Consider the following 17,164-nt stretch of genomic DNA (forward strand, 5'->3'; position numbering starts at 1 on the left):
TACTCTGAACATTTTGATTGGTTCCTGGGAAGCTGACACCCTGATGTTTCTTTGATTCATCACTTATTTCCTATCTCTTAAATGTTGCTTAACTGACTAATGTCCTTTTATTATTCCTCACTAGCTGTCAAGAAGAAGCAAAATTATACTAGCGTGCATGAGGCAGTGAAAGCTGGTGATGTAGAGCAGCTTGCGTCGATGATAAAAAGTGGAGCTGGCATTAACGAGGTGGATTTAGTCCACAAATTCACACCATTGCACTGTGCTGCACACTCTGGAAGTTTGGAGGTAAAACATTATGTTAGTGTTCAGACAGAGCAAGGTTTTTATAGGCTAACGTTTTCCTTCTTTGGGAGAAGCTGGACACAAAATTGGTAGCTTTGATCAAGCTAAGTCAATAAACTCTGCCTGGTTTTGTCATTAAATATATTCACCAAGAGCAGAAGTACAGGATTTTAGGTTTTCATTTGGCCTTTCTGAAGCCCTAGGCATTTTATATAGTCAATATTGCCAGATTTTACAAAATCAGTCATTTTGCCACTCTGAGCAAAATGTGCCTTATGGCCTCCCTTCCATTCATGACCTCCTTTTTGTCCCTATTGTATTTTCTCCTTCTTTTGGGACATCTAGGAAATCCTGCAGGATGTGTAAAATGTTCTGAAGGTGGTTGAAACAGGTGAAAAGTGACATGAAAACATGTTAATTCTAATTACCAATGTCCTGTCCCATGCCTCATTCTCTATAGAAATAGTCCTAATACATTTCATTTTATTAAATAAAACAGTTGAATATTGATGGAGAAATCAGCAGCTGCTTGCATGAATGTTTTGAACTTCCAGAAGGACTGAACTGCTGTATTCAGCCCAACATTCACCTTCTTGTTGCATCCTCCTTGTACAATCTTTATAGCAATCTAACCTTGAAGGAACAAGACCATGAATAACCAAATAAAAATTCATGTCCCGAAGGAAAGAATGTAAAGTTCTTGCTAAACTCAAGAAATAAGAAGTACAGTGCTGTTACTGGATTGTACAGAAACTGTCAAAAAAATGCTGATCATCATGTTGTCAACCCTAAAAACCAAGTTGCTTACCCACCCTTTTCTGCCTCTATATATTCTACCATTTTTCATTTGATTCTCCTACTTTGCAATCAGTGTATTAGACTTTATTGAATTACCTGTCATCTATTTGTCGCTAAGCTCCTTCGTGGAAACAGTGGAGGAACCAGAGCTGTAGACTGGCCTAAAAGAAGACAATAAATCATAATACTATATAAATAGAAAGTTTTAACTGGTCCTCTAGCTGGTTTTGGATAGTTCATAAAGCTTTCCATTGCAAGCAATAATATCTGCTGGAAAAAGGTGAATGAGCAAAATTAAGCTGTGGAAGGATGAGAAAAGAGATGGGATTGTGTACACCTAAGGACCCTAATAAATTAAGTGAGGCTTTAAATTTGGTTCGTGGTATTTTTTCCTGCCAGTAATTTTAGCTGGAATTCAAGTAAGCCTGTTTGCATTCTTTTTTCCAATGCTTTTACCTCATGCCATGTGAGTACTCTTACAGATTACATTTTAAATCTGGAAGAGTAAAATTAAGAAGCCATATAGTAAAATCACTGCTAGGGCCTGAATTAATAGGTTATTTGCAGTTTTTGTATCCTTGAGTGAAACCTGGAAAGTATAACTTACCTGTAACTTCCTAATGCACATGGCTAAGGCATGCTCTGGGGTGTCATATTTCCATAACGAAGTATTCCAATACTGTTTTGAAATGTAACATCAGCTGATAAATTACAGTTAAAATGTGCCTCAGATACATGATAAGAACAGTTAAGTAAAAACCTTTGTTTTTGGCTGAGCAGTGCCTTCACTGGTTGCTCTGGCATGGAGCTGATACAACACATGTCACTGTCAGAGGCTGGACAGCAGCTCACCTTGCAGCTATCCGAGGTCAGGATGCCTGCATGCAGGTACGTGTAAATATTCACTCTCAAGCAAAAGTAAGTAGGGCAGACCTTCAGTTTGGACAGGTTTATGAAGATCAGCTGAGAGACCTCGTGATGGAGCTGTGGGTGTCTCATCTTGATGCCTTTACATCTGGAATCAAGTCACTCTTGTTAAAAACAGTGCACTCATTTGAGCTATCTGTGCAAATAGATTTATTTTGTGTCATGTCATTGCCTTCAGGTCAGCCCAGAGTTACCTTGCTGATCGTCTCAAGTCATCCTGCTAGACCATGTTTGCTTTTTCAGCTTGTGAACTGAACTTCTGCTTTGCATTTCTTTTAGGCTTTATTAATAAATGGAGCAAACGCAGAAGCTCAAGATGATCGTGGGTGCACTCCGTCCCACTTAGCTGCAGCCCATGGGCAGTCTTACACCTTACAAACCATACTGCGAAGTGGAGTGGTGAGAGACTTTTACCTACAGCTCCCTAGTGCAGAGCCAAAGTCTGGTATCTTTTTCCAGACAAAACTCTGCCTAGATTAAACTGAGTTTTAGGACTGTAGATTAACTTGTGTTGGTATGTTCTTGTTGGTGAATTTCTTTTTAGGGTAAATTTCCATTTTTTAATTGTAAGATACATTAGAGAAATGATCCAAAAACCTAGAGAGAATCAATAATCAATAAACCACATTCCACTGAGGATGTCATTAAATGAAGATCAGGCCCTGTGGTGGTTGTGATTTTTTGCAATTATACAAATTTTCTGTAGTAAAGGAGACATAAACTTAAAAAAAAAATATCCAGATGCATATTTAAGGAATAATGACCAATGCAGTGATAGATGTCTAAAAATGCACCTTTTATATGTGTGTTATTTAAATAAAACCAAGAACCTGTGAAAAGTACCTATCTTGGAATGGGAACTGTATACATGGCATGAACTTTGAAAAAAGCTATTGGATTTGATTTCAAAAATGTGACACAATGAACAGCTGATTCCTATTTATACAATTTGTCTTGTGTCTAAGATTCATAAATGAATGCATTAACCCGCTGCTTTCATTTTAGAATGTAAATGTTTCAGACAGCAATGACTGGAAGCCTCTTCATTATGCTGCTTTTCATGGTCGCTTGGGGTGTTTGCAGCTTCTTGTTAGATGGGGAGCATGTATAGATGATGTGGATAACAATGGAAACCTTCCAGGTATATCAGGATAAATCATACTTTTTTTAATCTTTGGTTTGCAGTTTTGTCTGATATGATAATTGTAGCAAATTATAACTAATGCACGCCAGCAGCATTTGCTATTTGATTCCATGCAATCAACATAGTTACTCCATTTTTATAATGATGGGGGAGTTTATAAAATCCAAAGTATTTATCTGTTGGTGACAGTAACCTATACAACTCCTGCTGCTGGTGATGAGGATCAGAGCTCATGGGTGCTGGAACAGGGAGCAGGCTGAGCCTGGTTGAGAGCACTGTGTAGGTGGGCAGCATCTCATATGCATGTGATGGAGCGCATGTGCCAATGGAGGTCACGGGAGGAGAAGGGTAGGTGGAGCAGGAGGCAGTTTCAGCTGCTATATGCTCCATTTTGAATTTGTGCCAGGCTTTAATGGCTGTGCCAGCATGATTGAATTCTGGCATGTTCATATGCAGGTTTTTGTACCCCACTGTTTCTTCACTGATTTGGTAAAACTCTTGTTCTCATTTACCTGTGATTTCTTCTTCTTGGTTTCTGGAATACTGGTATTCTGTATTAGCTGTAATCTGTACTCTTTTCATAATCATGAGCATAGTCGCTTTAGCACAAAAAATGGGCAGTGTTTATTCCTTGCTCTTCATAGTTTCTCCAGCATCCCTCTACCTACCATGTCACTGCCTCAGTATCCTCTGTAAATTGAATGGTATTGTTGATACCCTGTGTTCTCATTGCATCCTTTCCCTTTTAGCATTTTCCTTCTTATGGTTTGTCACATTATTTGTTCCAAATAGCATTTTTTTTTCTCTAGAACTTGTTAGAATTATCTTTTTAAATCCCTTCTTAAAATCTTTTACCCTCTTTTTTTCACCCATGAGTTCTGATTAACTTACCTAATATGTTCTGTTTTGCAAACCTGGGTCTGTTAAAGGATGTGAGGCTCTTGCATCCCAGCAGGACATCTGGTATATTAGCAATCAGGGGTCATGGTGTTAGGCACCCTGGTGGGAGTGTAGAAGGTAGCTTCATTTGCATTTGGGAACACTTCCCTGATAACAGACTTTTATGGAGAGGTGGCAAATGCCAGCACAATTCTACTTACATGCTCTGTATATACTGGTTAGTGGAAAATTGTTTTTGTTGTTGTTTTGACATTTACAGAGGCTTGATCCTCCAGCCTTTGTTCTGTTTCATTTGATCACCTTATTATCCAAAGGAAAGAAGATGATTCGGAATGTTGCAGCTTTTCCTCAGCTTCTGAAACAGCGAAGTGATCTTAAAACATCTTTACATATTTCAGCTTCAAGATTAGCTAGACAGTGCTGTATTTTTTTCCTAGCAGTATACTGAGAGATATTTACTGAGGTTGTGATGCCATACACATAAAACTTGGCTGCACCTTTTGCATGTGTGTGTTATAGCAGAGGCTTTAATTACCTATAGCATGCTAATTTTTGGGAAGAACTGTGGTTCATTCAGTATACAAAATGGGCTGTGCTCATTAATTCAACATTTTGTTTTCCCTGTGTATTTGGTTTTTGGCCATATCCATGTTTCATTTTTTGCTCACTAGTTAAACCAGTTCTAAATATAATATCGATGTAATTGTAGCACAGCATCTGGATTTTTCACAGACATTGTTTTTTCACTTGCCACTTTGAGAACAGTTAATAGTGTTAGCCTGATTTTGTAAAAGGGGAGGTGAAACACAGGGAAGTTGGGATACTGGTGCCAGCTACCCACTGCCTATTTGTGATGCCTGAGACAAGGTTTTTCAAAGTTCTCAGCATTAAGCTGCATACTGTGTGTTAACTTGGCTTTGGTCTCAGCTGCAAGTGCCTAGCATGCTTGAGTATGGTATGGCACAGTTATATGTTGGGCACTAGCTACTAAGAAACACATGGGTAAAAACCACCTATGAAAAGCTCCTTTATGTGTCTTCCACAGCATCCCACTGAAACTCTACAAAAAGACATGGGCAGAATACAGCTCTACTCTATTTTTGCCTTGCAATCTTTGCAGAAAACTTTGAGCTCTCTGACCTCTTTCTGCACAGGACAGACATCTGAATTAAAAAAAAAAAGTTTAATCTCCAAAGGTGGAGTTTTATCCCAGATATTTTAGGTATCTGAAAGTGGATTCATAAGGACTGAGTCAGTTTTTCACCAGCTGATTAGTAATCGGTACTTATTTTTAAGAAGGTACCTCTTCTTTTCACTTCTCCTTGAGTAACTAACTCACTGAATAAAATTAAGACAATGGGAAAAACTGCCCTGAAGCTTAGATTTTGTCACGTTGAATTTTAGCAAGCATCTGTACCTAAGTATTGTCATCTTGCTATAAAACCAATATCCATCACCTTTTAGAGCAATTATGCTCTGGAAAGCTGTGGGTGGTTTGCAGTAGAGAACTTGCATGTGCCAAAAATTAACTTAAAAGTGACATGTGTTTTTTGGTCCTGGGTACATTTTTTATTAACTATGAAAACAATGAGATTCTTACCTGGAGACAAACTAATCCTTTTGCCTGTAGAACATCAGCCAACTTTTACAAAGCATTTTCATGGAGTGATAACACAAAATAAGCATTTATTTGGCAACTTCTTTTGCCAAATGGGACTAGAGAATACTAATAATTTCAAAATAATGAGCATGTGTTTTGTACCTCTTACTTTGTTATAGGCCTAGCACTCTAGTAGTATTAAATAACTAAATCTCGGCATAGCCTAAAGGACAGGGGAGGAAACACTTGACCCCCGCAGGGAAGCAGCCACTGCCATGGTGAGATGGAGCAGCTCCTGCACACAGCAACTGTCTTTATTAAACAGTTGAAGGCAAGAAATGTACTACACAAGTACTGTGAATAGAAGCCTCTGTCATGGGATGTACCTTCAAATATTTTACCCAGTAAGGTGAATGTCACTGTCCTCATTTTATAGGTGGGATAACTGAGATGTAGAGGTATGACAGAACTTGTTTGTGGTGGCACAGTAGAGGTAGGACTAAAGCAGAAATGGCCTCAACTCCTAATGAAGGACACCCCTTGGTGTCCCTCTGTAATGAGTATCCCCAGGACAGCAAAGTCAGAGAGCTGCTGAGCAGTGACATTTGTGTTCATGGGGAAGAGGAGATCCCAGTGGCACACTCTCCTAGCTGGTGCTCACAGGTCTCTTGGCAGTGTGTGTTGTCTCCTGCAATCAGCTCTGGCAGGGAATCTTCTCTGCAGATCCTATCCTTGACTCTTTTACACTCTTTGCATAGAGCTGAACTCTGTCCTGGGTAGGAGCTGAGCATCCCCTATCCAACTGAGGCTGCTCCCACTTGCTGTGCTGTGTTGGATGGCTCAAGTGCTGGTAGACGAGCTAGATCTAACTAGTGGTGAGAACACGGCTTTCTTGGTGGGCAGCAATGCTCTGCTCTAACATACTTTGTCTCACCTTGTTCCGTAGCTCATCTGGCAGCAATGGAAGGACACTTGCATTGCTTTAAGTTCTTGGTCAGTAAAATGGCCAGTGTCATGCACACACTAAAAGCCAGGAATGACCAAGGAGAGACTCCAAGGGACTTGGCTGAACGGTTCTATAAAGATAATATTTTGCAATATATTGACAGTGTGGAAAAAGAGGAGAAGCATCTAGAGACACAGGAAGGTGAGTATGTATCAAGATGCTGTTAAAATAATAGGCATTGTAATTCAACCGAAATGCTTGATTCTGAAAACTTGTACAAGCAGAAGTATAACATTATACTAATATACTAATATACATTATTACTAATGTATATTAGTAATACATTATTACTAATATACGGAAGAGCCGATAACTAAGACTCTGATATTCAGTGTGATTTTATAAATGTCGTAGGTTTACTCATTATTGAAATAAAACATCACACTATGCTGCACTATGAATACCAAGTTATCCATGTTCTTAGACTCCAGTAGGCATCCAGATGAGCTGTATCATTTTCATGAGTTTTCAGATTTGCCTGCTCAGAATCCCTTACTTGCATTGAATAGCAACTTAGCCTGGAAATACCCCACTGAAATTAAGGAGTCTAGTTACCACCAGTAATAAACATCAACTGTAAAACAAAGGTATACTTGTTATTTCAGGTTTATGAAATTAATCTCTTAACTGTATAACATGCCTGTAGCCATAACCAAGACATGTTTAATCAAGTCTATGATGAACAGTGCTAGTTATGCAGCTGCATTTTAACTGATTAAGGGTGCATTAACCTGGCTAACTACAGTTGTGAAGTGCCCAAGCATAAGTTGCTATGGGAGAGGCAAGCAGTGAGAGACAAATATGAGTATGTTTAGTGGAATTACTGGCATCTGTTTGGAAACGTGTGTATTTCATTTTCAGTTTTAGCTTTTCCAGCCCATGGTGCTGCTTTCAAAGGTGACTTGTTAGAGCTTAGAAGATTAGTGAGAAGTGGAGTAATCAATATTAATGAGCGGGATGATAAGGGATCCACTCTCATGCACAAAGGTCAGTAATTATCATCTGTTGTTTCAGCTTGTTATTGTTTGTTGTTGACTTGTTTACTTAGTTTTTCAAGTGGCTGCTTTTCAGATAAACTTCATGAAAAACAACATCTCATTTCCTGAAGGCTCAGAAGGGCAACTCTGAAAAACATATTTTGTGATGTATGTGTGCATAGGTGTCACTTTAAAAACAAAATAACCAAGCTGAAGTCAAGAAAGAAGAGTTTCTATTAAAGAGAAAACAACATCTAAACTGAAAACTAAATAGTGTGTTTTTAATCAGGAGAGATGTGACTTGTAGAAACATTGGCTAGCTAGGTATAAGAATGATGTGTATTGTGGCCTGGGCCTTTATTTACTGAACATACCGGTACTGTGCAGATACGTTGTAAAAACCACAACAAAGTCATTTGGTAGTATGCTGTGAAAGAATGTAAACTTCTGGTATTTAACACCTTGATATGTAGTGGAGTGCTAGCATTACAGAAAAATGGTCCTTCTGTGTTTGAGGGTTTCATAGTAATGTCTGAAAGGAGAGAAAAGAAAGAGGGAAGTATTCTTGTAATATGCTTTTAACACTATTGCCCACATTTCTTTTTTAATAGATATGAATAGTAGAATTAAAAAAAAACATATTTAAAGTTCTCATGATGAAAATTGATGTGTATTGATTTAAAAACTGTTTTCTACATTCTTTCCCACACTCCTTCCTTGGAATGGTGCTAACTTGCAATTGTTTCATCCCCAATCTTTACATGCAGTGTTGGTGCTATGGGGAAATACTATGTCAGATTGTAATTTCATTTCCTTACCTCAGTAAGAAAACAAATATGGCAAACATCCAAAGGGGCTCCTGTCAAGAAATGGATTTATTCTTTCTTTAGAAAAAAAGCTTACTGGTTTCAGCTAGACATACATGCCACATGCCATCTTCCATATGTGAGACATCATTCCTGTGTTATAAGCAGTAGCCATGCCAGATCGTATGACTAGGCAAAGCTGTTGTGTTTGTTAGGGTGCAGCTGAGAAGTGTTGCCTTGAGTGTCTAGTCCAAGAAATTATGTACTTATAGCTCCAGCACAAAGCCCTGGCTTCTCTCCTTCTCCATGAGGCAGTATCACACACCACAGATTGGGGCAACCAGCTGTGTCTGATGGATGGGAGCACTGGGTTGGAGAGAGTTGACACTGCTTTGCTGCAAATGTCTAGACTTCTGTCACCTTACTGCAAGAGAGTGTGAGGCAGCATTATTTGTGTGTCTCATGCTCAGTGCATGAGACTAGGCAAGTTTAGTTTAACTCGTGTCCAGGAAGAGTTGCCAGTAAATTTCTGGAACTAGAAAGAGGCACAAAACCATATTGTGTGATCTTCCCCAAAACTGCATGTACCCATGTGACTTGAGCATCTTGAAATACAGACTGCTGTTGAAATAGTATCTCCCCTGTAGTGTGTTAGTGAACCCAACCTCTGGCCTGTCAAATAATGACATTTGAGGTTTGAAACACTTCAATTGTATGTAACTAACTGACTTGTGTGCGCCTTCCTTCCCTTAGCTGCTGGACAAGGGCATATCCATTGCTTGCAGTGGTTGATTGAAATGGGAGCTGACTGTGACATTACAAATGATGCTGGAGAGACTCCAAAGGATGTAGCCAAGAGGTAGAAGTACATATCATGTACCTCTGTCATTTATTTACTTACTATTTATATATCAATATCATGTCAGCTTTGTTGGAATGAATCCTGATTTTCAGTGATGGAGCAAGAACAGATCAGGTCCATGAATTCCAGCTGTGAGTGATAAGAAAAGCTGTATTGTAGCTGTTAAAGAGCATAATTTTCACTTAATTTGTGTTATTTTTTTTAGCAAGGTCAGACGTGAAAGATGAAAACTAGCTGATCTGCAAAAGGAAAATTGTGAGCCAGTATGCTTCAGCTGTACAAAATAAATGAGAACTAGCGAAGGCCAGCTGATTTTTGCATTAGTGAAAATAATACAGTTTCTGATGAGATTCAGTAAAGAAGACTTGCAAAGGAAAAGATGCCTCTGATGTGGGAGTAATTGTCATAAGATTTCACTGAGCCAGAGCTCATACCATCAGAATGCTACAAAAAGCAGATTAGCTGCTTATAGTTTGTATACCAGTGCTTCCTTTAATCCTGAAACCCCCTCCGATAAATGGGAACATGAACAGTTTCCGAGAGTTCTATCACATGCAGGGAGCATGGCTGCATTTTTCCCGATGATGGGGGTGTTTCAGTGTAGGTTAACTGTTCTCTGTGCAGATTTGCCCAACTTGCAGCTGTGGAACTTTTGACACAAAGAACTGGAGACAGTAACTCTAGTGATGAAGAACTAGATGCAGACAACATGAAGTTTTTTGAAAGACATGGTGTGGAAGGGAGTACAGATAGCAAAGAAGATTTAACACCAGATAAAGCAGAGAAAAGGAACGCACGCAGTAAGCACTGTCTTTCCATCATTCCTTATCTGAAAAGGTTGGTCTCAAGACATTCTAGTCCTAGTTGCACAGTTTCTGCCAACTGCTGTGTCTTTTTTGTTTTAAGATGAGATTGTTGACAAGGTATCTGTGCCACTGAGCATTTAAACAAATTGTGGAAAATTAGAAAGCATAGCAGAAGGCAATCAGAACATAATTGTTCTGCTGTTTTAATCCATGTTGGTGAAACCGTATTGGATTGCTATGTGTTTTTGAGATCTATCTGCTGTGTGGGTGTCAGGTGTAGCTCAGTATTTGCTGAGCAGTGTGATTTCTGCTCTGTGTTTGTGAGACTATTTTCTGACTATTGAATTCCAGTGTGACTTTCTTCTCCATGCATTTTACCTACCTGAAGAATGCTGTCTTACAGTAAGGGCCTATCACAAGATTCAAGAACTTCAGCAACTTCTAAAAATTGCCTACAGCAACTACAAACACCTGGGAGGAATAACTGAAGAGGAGAAGAAGATGAAAAAAGAAGAAAGGGAAGTTGAGAAGTAAGGTTAACTTGCCCTGCTAATGTTTAACTCTGTGAGGTCTGTTTTAAAGCCTTCTTTACGTCTAACTTACTTACTTACACTCAAGTTGTTTTGGCCATTCTGTCCATTCCACGTACCAACTTTAACTAGGCCAAAAAGAAATGGACTTCAGCAATGTGTCTGATCATTTCTAGACTTCTGTCACCAGGATCAGCTCCACAGCACACCACAAGTGTTTGATGGGCCCACACTTCTTGTGCAAGATTATCTGTTTGGCCTTCAGGTTTTCCTGCAGCATACATGCAGTAGGTCTGATAAGTCCTGGCTGTTTCCTTTGCATCGAGGATGCCAAATACATGTATGTACTTGAATGAATCTGAAAAAAGGTATTAGTCTAATCAAGGCTTGGATGGAAGTGCATATACAGCAGAAATTATTCAATGGCCTGCCTGTCAAGGGCAATATATTTCTATGCTCAAGAAAGCATTAGCTCATATCCAGACCACCGAAAAAAGAAATCTCAGCAAATCTGCCCTTGCACGTGAAGCACTTTTCATAATGTCTTTTTAATTCTCAGGGTCCCCATAAATGAAAAGGTTCTGTCAGATCAGTCAGGTGATTTGATGGGCAGACTGTCTAAGTTTCAAGGAAAAGCCCTTTTGTCTGTCAAAGATTCAGAGCTTAAACAATAATGCAGCATCCAAAAGACAGTCCTGTCTCTACCTCTACCTGTCAAAGATTTGGCTACCCGCCATTCTCAGCCTCTGTAGATAACCATTCCCATTATGTGTTTGGGCCACCCCAAACCACTGTCTTTTATTTGGTCAAGAGGAGACTGTATCTGCAGGGCTTGTATGCCATCAAGAAGACAACAGACTCACCAGTCTGTGTAGATATGGAGCAGGTAATAGGTGTCACAGATTGGAATTAAGTAGTTCATTTTACAGCCGTATATGAGCCAAGAAACTGAGGTTCAGGATTTCTTTTAGTTACAAATCATACTTTGACTCAGGCCAGGCTGGAAGTCCGTCTTCCTTAGCCTGGTATGTCTACAGTGTAGATATCTGCGTCTGAGTTAATTACCTGGAGCACTTTTTTAGACTTTTTGGGAGACATGTAGGATCTTTCAGGGCATAATTAGACATGTACTTCAGGATGAGATTCATCACTTCTAGGAGTGTGGCTTTAAAGGAGGAGGGTGACCAGCTTAGATGTTGATGCCTATACTGGAAGGTCAGAGCAATCTGTTTGCAATGATGGAAAAGTTGCTGTTGACTAATGGCAGAAATTAGAGTTCATTTTGGATAAAGCAGCTACCCAAAAGCTCGCAGTGTTTATTAGAGGGCTCTGATAAGGCTCTTTAAGGAATCTTGCTTTCTGTGGCATGTGTGGCTAAACTAGAAAAATTATGAGGATCTATGAAGAGTCTCTCATCTGTGGAGGCCAGAGAGCATCCCTAGCTCCCCACAGGCCTTTTGAAATGGAAATACCACTTCTCAGCATACCTACCTACCCTTCTCAGGGTATCTGCCTGTGGGTAAACTCCAAGAAGCTTGTATCATATGCCAGAAAGCCTCATTATTTTAGAATATTTTTATACACCATTTTGCTAGATGACAAGCAGGAGTTGCCACTTGGGAAGGCTACTGTAGCAGATTTTGAAGGTTCCTGCTTTAGTCCAGGATTTCTGGCTGTAAGAGGCCTGTTGTGAACCACTGCACAGTGCTTTGACCAGGCTTCATTGCATGGAAAAAATTGACAGCATGTGTGTGCCACACAGCTTTAGAGCTGTGTCTCATTAATCTGAAGCATGCAAGAAGTCAGCCTGTGCTCCCCGAGCACTGATTTCCTGACATAAACACAGGCCATTCTTGCAGTGTCAGTGAGGTTGATACAGCCTGGTAGCTTTGGGCTGCGTGAGGCAGGAATTCTTCAGTCCGGGAAATGCGATAGCTCTTGCTGAGAGCTTACCTTGCCATGCTGTTTGAATCCACAGGACAGACGTCTCCCTTTTCCTTTTACCAATCTTCAATCTTTGCAGCTGTGCTAATTCATCCTTTTACAGAAGAGAGCCAGCTCAACTCCAGATGACTCAGTTGCTGAGGTCAATTGCTGTTACAATAAGAATATATGTGAATTATGTCTCAGTTAACCAGCTCCAGGAATCTCAATTAATTTAGGAGCCGTTGTGGGTGAGACCAATGAGATCTTGTGCAACTGTTTATGAGCCAGTGCTTCAGTTTCCCTTTAGTAAGTAAGCATAATGCAGGCTGTCATACGAATATTCCTCATCTGTGGCTGAGCCAATCAGTGGGAAAGATGTAGAGGCACCAGGCGTAAACGAAAAAGCTGCCCCTGACCCTTCCAGAATCACAGTTGTATGCTTTTTGACTGTTTCCTACTAACCTTTTTGCTCCTTGGGTGCTTCTCCCTCTTCCACAGCTGGAGATGGACCTGGGTTACAGCCTATGGAAGGCACTAGTGTCTGGCTCTGTGTATGGGAAAACGTCTCCATCTCGTGGTCAGATGGCGCTGAGCACAAGGTGACAAGAAGGAAAAACATCTGTTTAGAGCTGTTAAAAAGGGTCTTGTAGCTCAGCCCAGCACCGCTGGTGTGAGGAGTACTGCACTGCTTTCTGCTGAGACTAACCTGTTCCTTAGCAAAGGCACAGGACCGCGTGGAGTAGCCAGGGCAGGTTTGCATCTGCTTCATGCTCTGCTTGTCTCCCTTGCTTTTGGCAGGGCTGTGAGGGAACTGGAGGCTCAGCTGGAATACGAGCGAGTCAGGCGGGAGAAGCTGGAGAGCCAGCTGGATGACTACCGTGCTGAGATAAGCCACCTTAGAGAGCGCCTAGAGAAAACCCGCATTCCCCCACCTCTTCCCCTGGTGAGTGCCACACGAACTCCCCCAGTGCATGGGACAGAGGCTACTGCCTGTTCCTTGTGCATGTTTGTTCTCCCTAAGATTTCCAGGCACGATGCTAGGAAACACTGGAGTAAATGTGCTAGCAGCTTTGAGCTTGGGACACTGAAGTGAGCAGCAGCCTATGTCACGTCCAGACATACTCATGTCCGAGTCTCTGCTGTGAAAGGATAACAATTTCAGTGTGTACTGTGGCAGAGAAGCACTGATACTCTTCGTATTAATATCTTCATATTAACAAAAGGGAGTGGATTGATCCCAGAGTACTTCCATGCTGCATATGCAGTGACTGACAGTTCACCTTCTCTGGTACCTGGTATCTGAGACTGGACTGGTGTTTCAGGAGAGGTGTTGTCACCACCTAAAGGGTTACCCGGCCTGCGGGCATGCAGCGATCACAACTGTGGGTTTGTAGGATTCTGTGATACACCAGGACACAGAGGACTTTATCCTCTAAATTTCTCTACTTTATTACAGATTACTACAAATACCACAAAATCACCACTAGCAAGTAGACCTATGATTAATAAAGTGAATATAAATATATATATCTCAAGCTATTACAAAATGCTATTAGCAATCAATAATGTAGTATCAATCAATAGTAGGGTAGCAATCAATAGTAAAGCAACAGTATAAATAATAAATAACAAATAAATAAATATAAAAGTCAATATAATAAATATTAATAAATCAACACTATAGCAATAACCAAGTAGGTATATACTATTGCAGGTTACTGCAAACTTAGCATTAGTGAAGCAAACTTACCAACAATATAACAGCTGATATACTTACGATTGATAACCTATAGGGATATATAATATCGGTATGAAGTGAATTAGACAGATTTCAGAAGGGGCCAAACCATCCCAGAGAGGAAGACAAACTGAACCCCAAAAGTGGGGCCAGAGAGGGACCAAGAAATAAGAGAATCTCACGTCCAAGATGATCGGCGACACAGAGTCACCCAGGCATCCCAAACGAGAGTCCAAGATCTTGTCAAAAATTGGTGTGGAGAATTCAGCCTGTTTAGGAAAGCAAAAGCATGTGCATTATGGGAAGTTCTCAGAGAGAGAGGCTTGATTTTGGATTAAAAATTAAGCCCTTTTTATATCATAGAAACTTAAGAGCGTGGAGGATACTCTGCAAACAGCCAATAGATGCTTATGCTTCTACTTCTGATTTTCCACTTTTCACCAGTAACAGCCAATAGATGATGAAATTTATATCCTTTCAGACCATTTTTTGTTTTTCCAGACTATTTTCCACCTTTTCAGGCAGTAAGTTGTGTTTACAGTCCCTTATTTTTGCACTTACTTACCATCAGTGGTATCCCAGGATGCCAGCTGGACTTTTGAAGGATGTTTCTGGTTCCCAGCCTCACGGTTCCCCTTCTAACTTGGCCACCTTTCTGGCTGCTCAAACCTGATGTGTCAACCCTCACCCCAGCTGCATGGTTTGTAGCAATCGAAATTGCCACAAATCGGAATTGCCACAAATAGAGATTGCCACAAATCTAAATTGCCACAAATCAAAATTACTACAAAACATAGTGGGATCGAGTGCACCCTCGATGACATTTGCAGATGACACCAAGCTGAGTGGTGTGGCTGACAGTTCAGACCTTTCCCTGCCACATAACTCCCACAAACTGATGTCACAGTTTTAGTCAGTAGCCTTGGGTAAGGCAACTAAATTCCTCCTGCTATGGATTGTGGGAACCGGTGTGCAGTAATGCTGCCGGTTCTTCTAAAGATACAGCCAGTGGAAAAGGCTCATGGCCCTGCCAGCCTGGGCTGTCGTTGCTGTTCTTGGAACTTTGCTTAACTTCCTTGACCATTGCACTGCCTTGACTGTGTCACTGTCTGTAGGGCCCTGCTAGAGCCAGTATAAAAGTCGGGCAAGGACTCTAGTCACTGACAACGTGGACGACTCAGATTTAGCTCCTTCCTCTGCCTAGAGGAGCCGAGAATACCCATCCAGGGAGGATGCTCTAGCCAGCACAATGTCTGCTTTTCTGAGATGGAGCTGTATTCATTCCCCTGCTGGCAGCTGTACAGTGTGACCACCGTATTTCAATATTCACTGGTCCAGAGGGAAGTAAGTGAGAAAAAACAGCTTTATAAGCTGATTATTAGGGTAATTGTGTAGGAGGGGGGAGCTGGTCTGTGCTTCACATGAAACATTTTTTTGGAGCAGCAATTGGGTTACTGGTTAAAAGGGGTGACGTTACAGCCACCTTCAGCCAGATTTGATTGAGGCCCAGGTGCTTGGAGTGTTCCTACTAGATAATGGTTGTTTTCTGAGAGTGATGGGGAAGAATGCTCGATGCATGCTCTGAGCAGGAAACAAGCACTTAGAGCTCAATTTTATTACCATTTAAGCTGTGTGTAGATTCGGCCAGTGAAACATGTAGGGCATTTCAGACCCCTTGAGAGCTGAAGTGATGCCACCCCCAGGCAGCTGGGAGCAGGAGCTGTGGACTGTGTTGTGCTGCACATCCTTGGAGAAGGACAGAGGAATTTCTGTCCCAAGAATTTTAGTCCTTCTGGTGCCATCATCTGATCACAGGCTAACAGCACGTGCAGTGTGGCCAGATGGCATTCAATTGCTGCAACTTGAAGCAGCGAGGCCTTCAGGTTGCCTGCGCCACACACTTGTGCCGCATGCTAGCTTCACAGCTTACGTTCTCACATGCTTGTGTGTGCTTGAGCAACGCAATGTGGTCTGGCTGAACCATGTTGCACAATGCTTTCCGTCTCTCTTCTATCTATCCCCCTTACCCACTTTCTTCCTTCTGCCCTACCTTGCAGGATTGTTTCTGCACCTTTCCTGCTCACCTGGGCCTTTTTTCCCTTTCCTTTAGCCTGTGCCCACTTTCCCCACTGTATCCTTGGGACTGGTGTTTTCCATGCTGCTGAGACCCTCAGGCCAGCCAGGTGCCTCCACCCTTGGAAGAAAAACCACTTTCTACTTCCAAAGCTCTCTTTTAAGACATTACTCATTCTACTCCCCTGGCAGGTTTAACCTATGGCATAGTGTGCCCCATTTCTAGGGTGGAAGAGTGGCTGTAGTCAGTTTTTTTTTACCAGCAGCAGTCTAAAAAAGTCTAGTTGGGCATTAACTTAACTTCTATTGAGGCAGGTTTGTTCTCAAAAGCTTCTGCTCTGAGCAACTGCTACAACCAAAGTGCCTTCCAATTTTACCCTGCTGTGACTGTCATCCCATGCCCTGGGACTATGCTCTGCCCTCACCTTCAGCTTGAGCACAATATTCTGTGGTTCTCAAGGCCATATATTTTAAAATCCTGTCTTATGAGGTAGCAGGTTTAAGTGATTGCTATTTAATGGCTACAATGTCCTTTGTTTCAGGAAGCTGAGACCACCTCCAAGTCTTGCAAAGACAAAAAGAAAGCAAAGAAGAAACCAGCCTGCAGCCCTGGAGGAGTGTTTGTGAGACTACGCTGAGGAGTGAACCTCTGATTATGGGCAGGCAGAGCAAGGAGGTAGAACAGCAATATTCTAGATCTAAACACAAAGTGCTTGCATAGCCCAGCTCCACAGATGACTTGTGGGTCTTTGCATTTCATTGAATTATTTTTTCCATTCTCATGGT

The 17,164-nt window shown here is 41.2% G+C and overlaps 1 protein-coding gene across 1 annotated transcript in view; it reads left to right on the forward strand.

The window, feature by feature from the left end:
* The window catches only part of ANKRD42 (ankyrin repeat domain 42), a 17,985-nt gene extending 969 nt beyond the window's left edge, over positions 1-17,016 (forward strand). The window contains exons 2-12 of the mRNA XM_010286709.1: positions 125-288; positions 1,864-1,971; positions 2,290-2,409; positions 3,016-3,151; positions 6,601-6,801; positions 7,522-7,647; positions 9,197-9,302; positions 9,930-10,105; positions 10,515-10,641; positions 13,366-13,510; positions 16,921-17,016. Of these exons, the coding sequence (XP_010285011.1) occupies positions 125-288; positions 1,864-1,971; positions 2,290-2,409; positions 3,016-3,151; positions 6,601-6,801; positions 7,522-7,647; positions 9,197-9,302; positions 9,930-10,105; positions 10,515-10,641; positions 13,366-13,510; positions 16,921-17,016 (1,505 nt within the window). The remainder of the gene's footprint in view (positions 1-124; positions 289-1,863; positions 1,972-2,289; positions 2,410-3,015; positions 3,152-6,600; positions 6,802-7,521; positions 7,648-9,196; positions 9,303-9,929; positions 10,106-10,514; positions 10,642-13,365; positions 13,511-16,920) is intronic.
* The last annotated feature ends 148 nt before the right edge of the window (positions 17,017-17,164 follow it).

Source organism: Phaethon lepturus, unplaced genomic scaffold (genome assembly GCF_000687285.1).
Source record: "Phaethon lepturus isolate BGI_N335 unplaced genomic scaffold, ASM68728v1 scaffold2980, whole genome shotgun sequence".
In the NCBI taxonomy this organism is placed as follows: Eukaryota; Metazoa; Chordata; class Aves; order Phaethontiformes; family Phaethontidae; genus Phaethon; species Phaethon lepturus.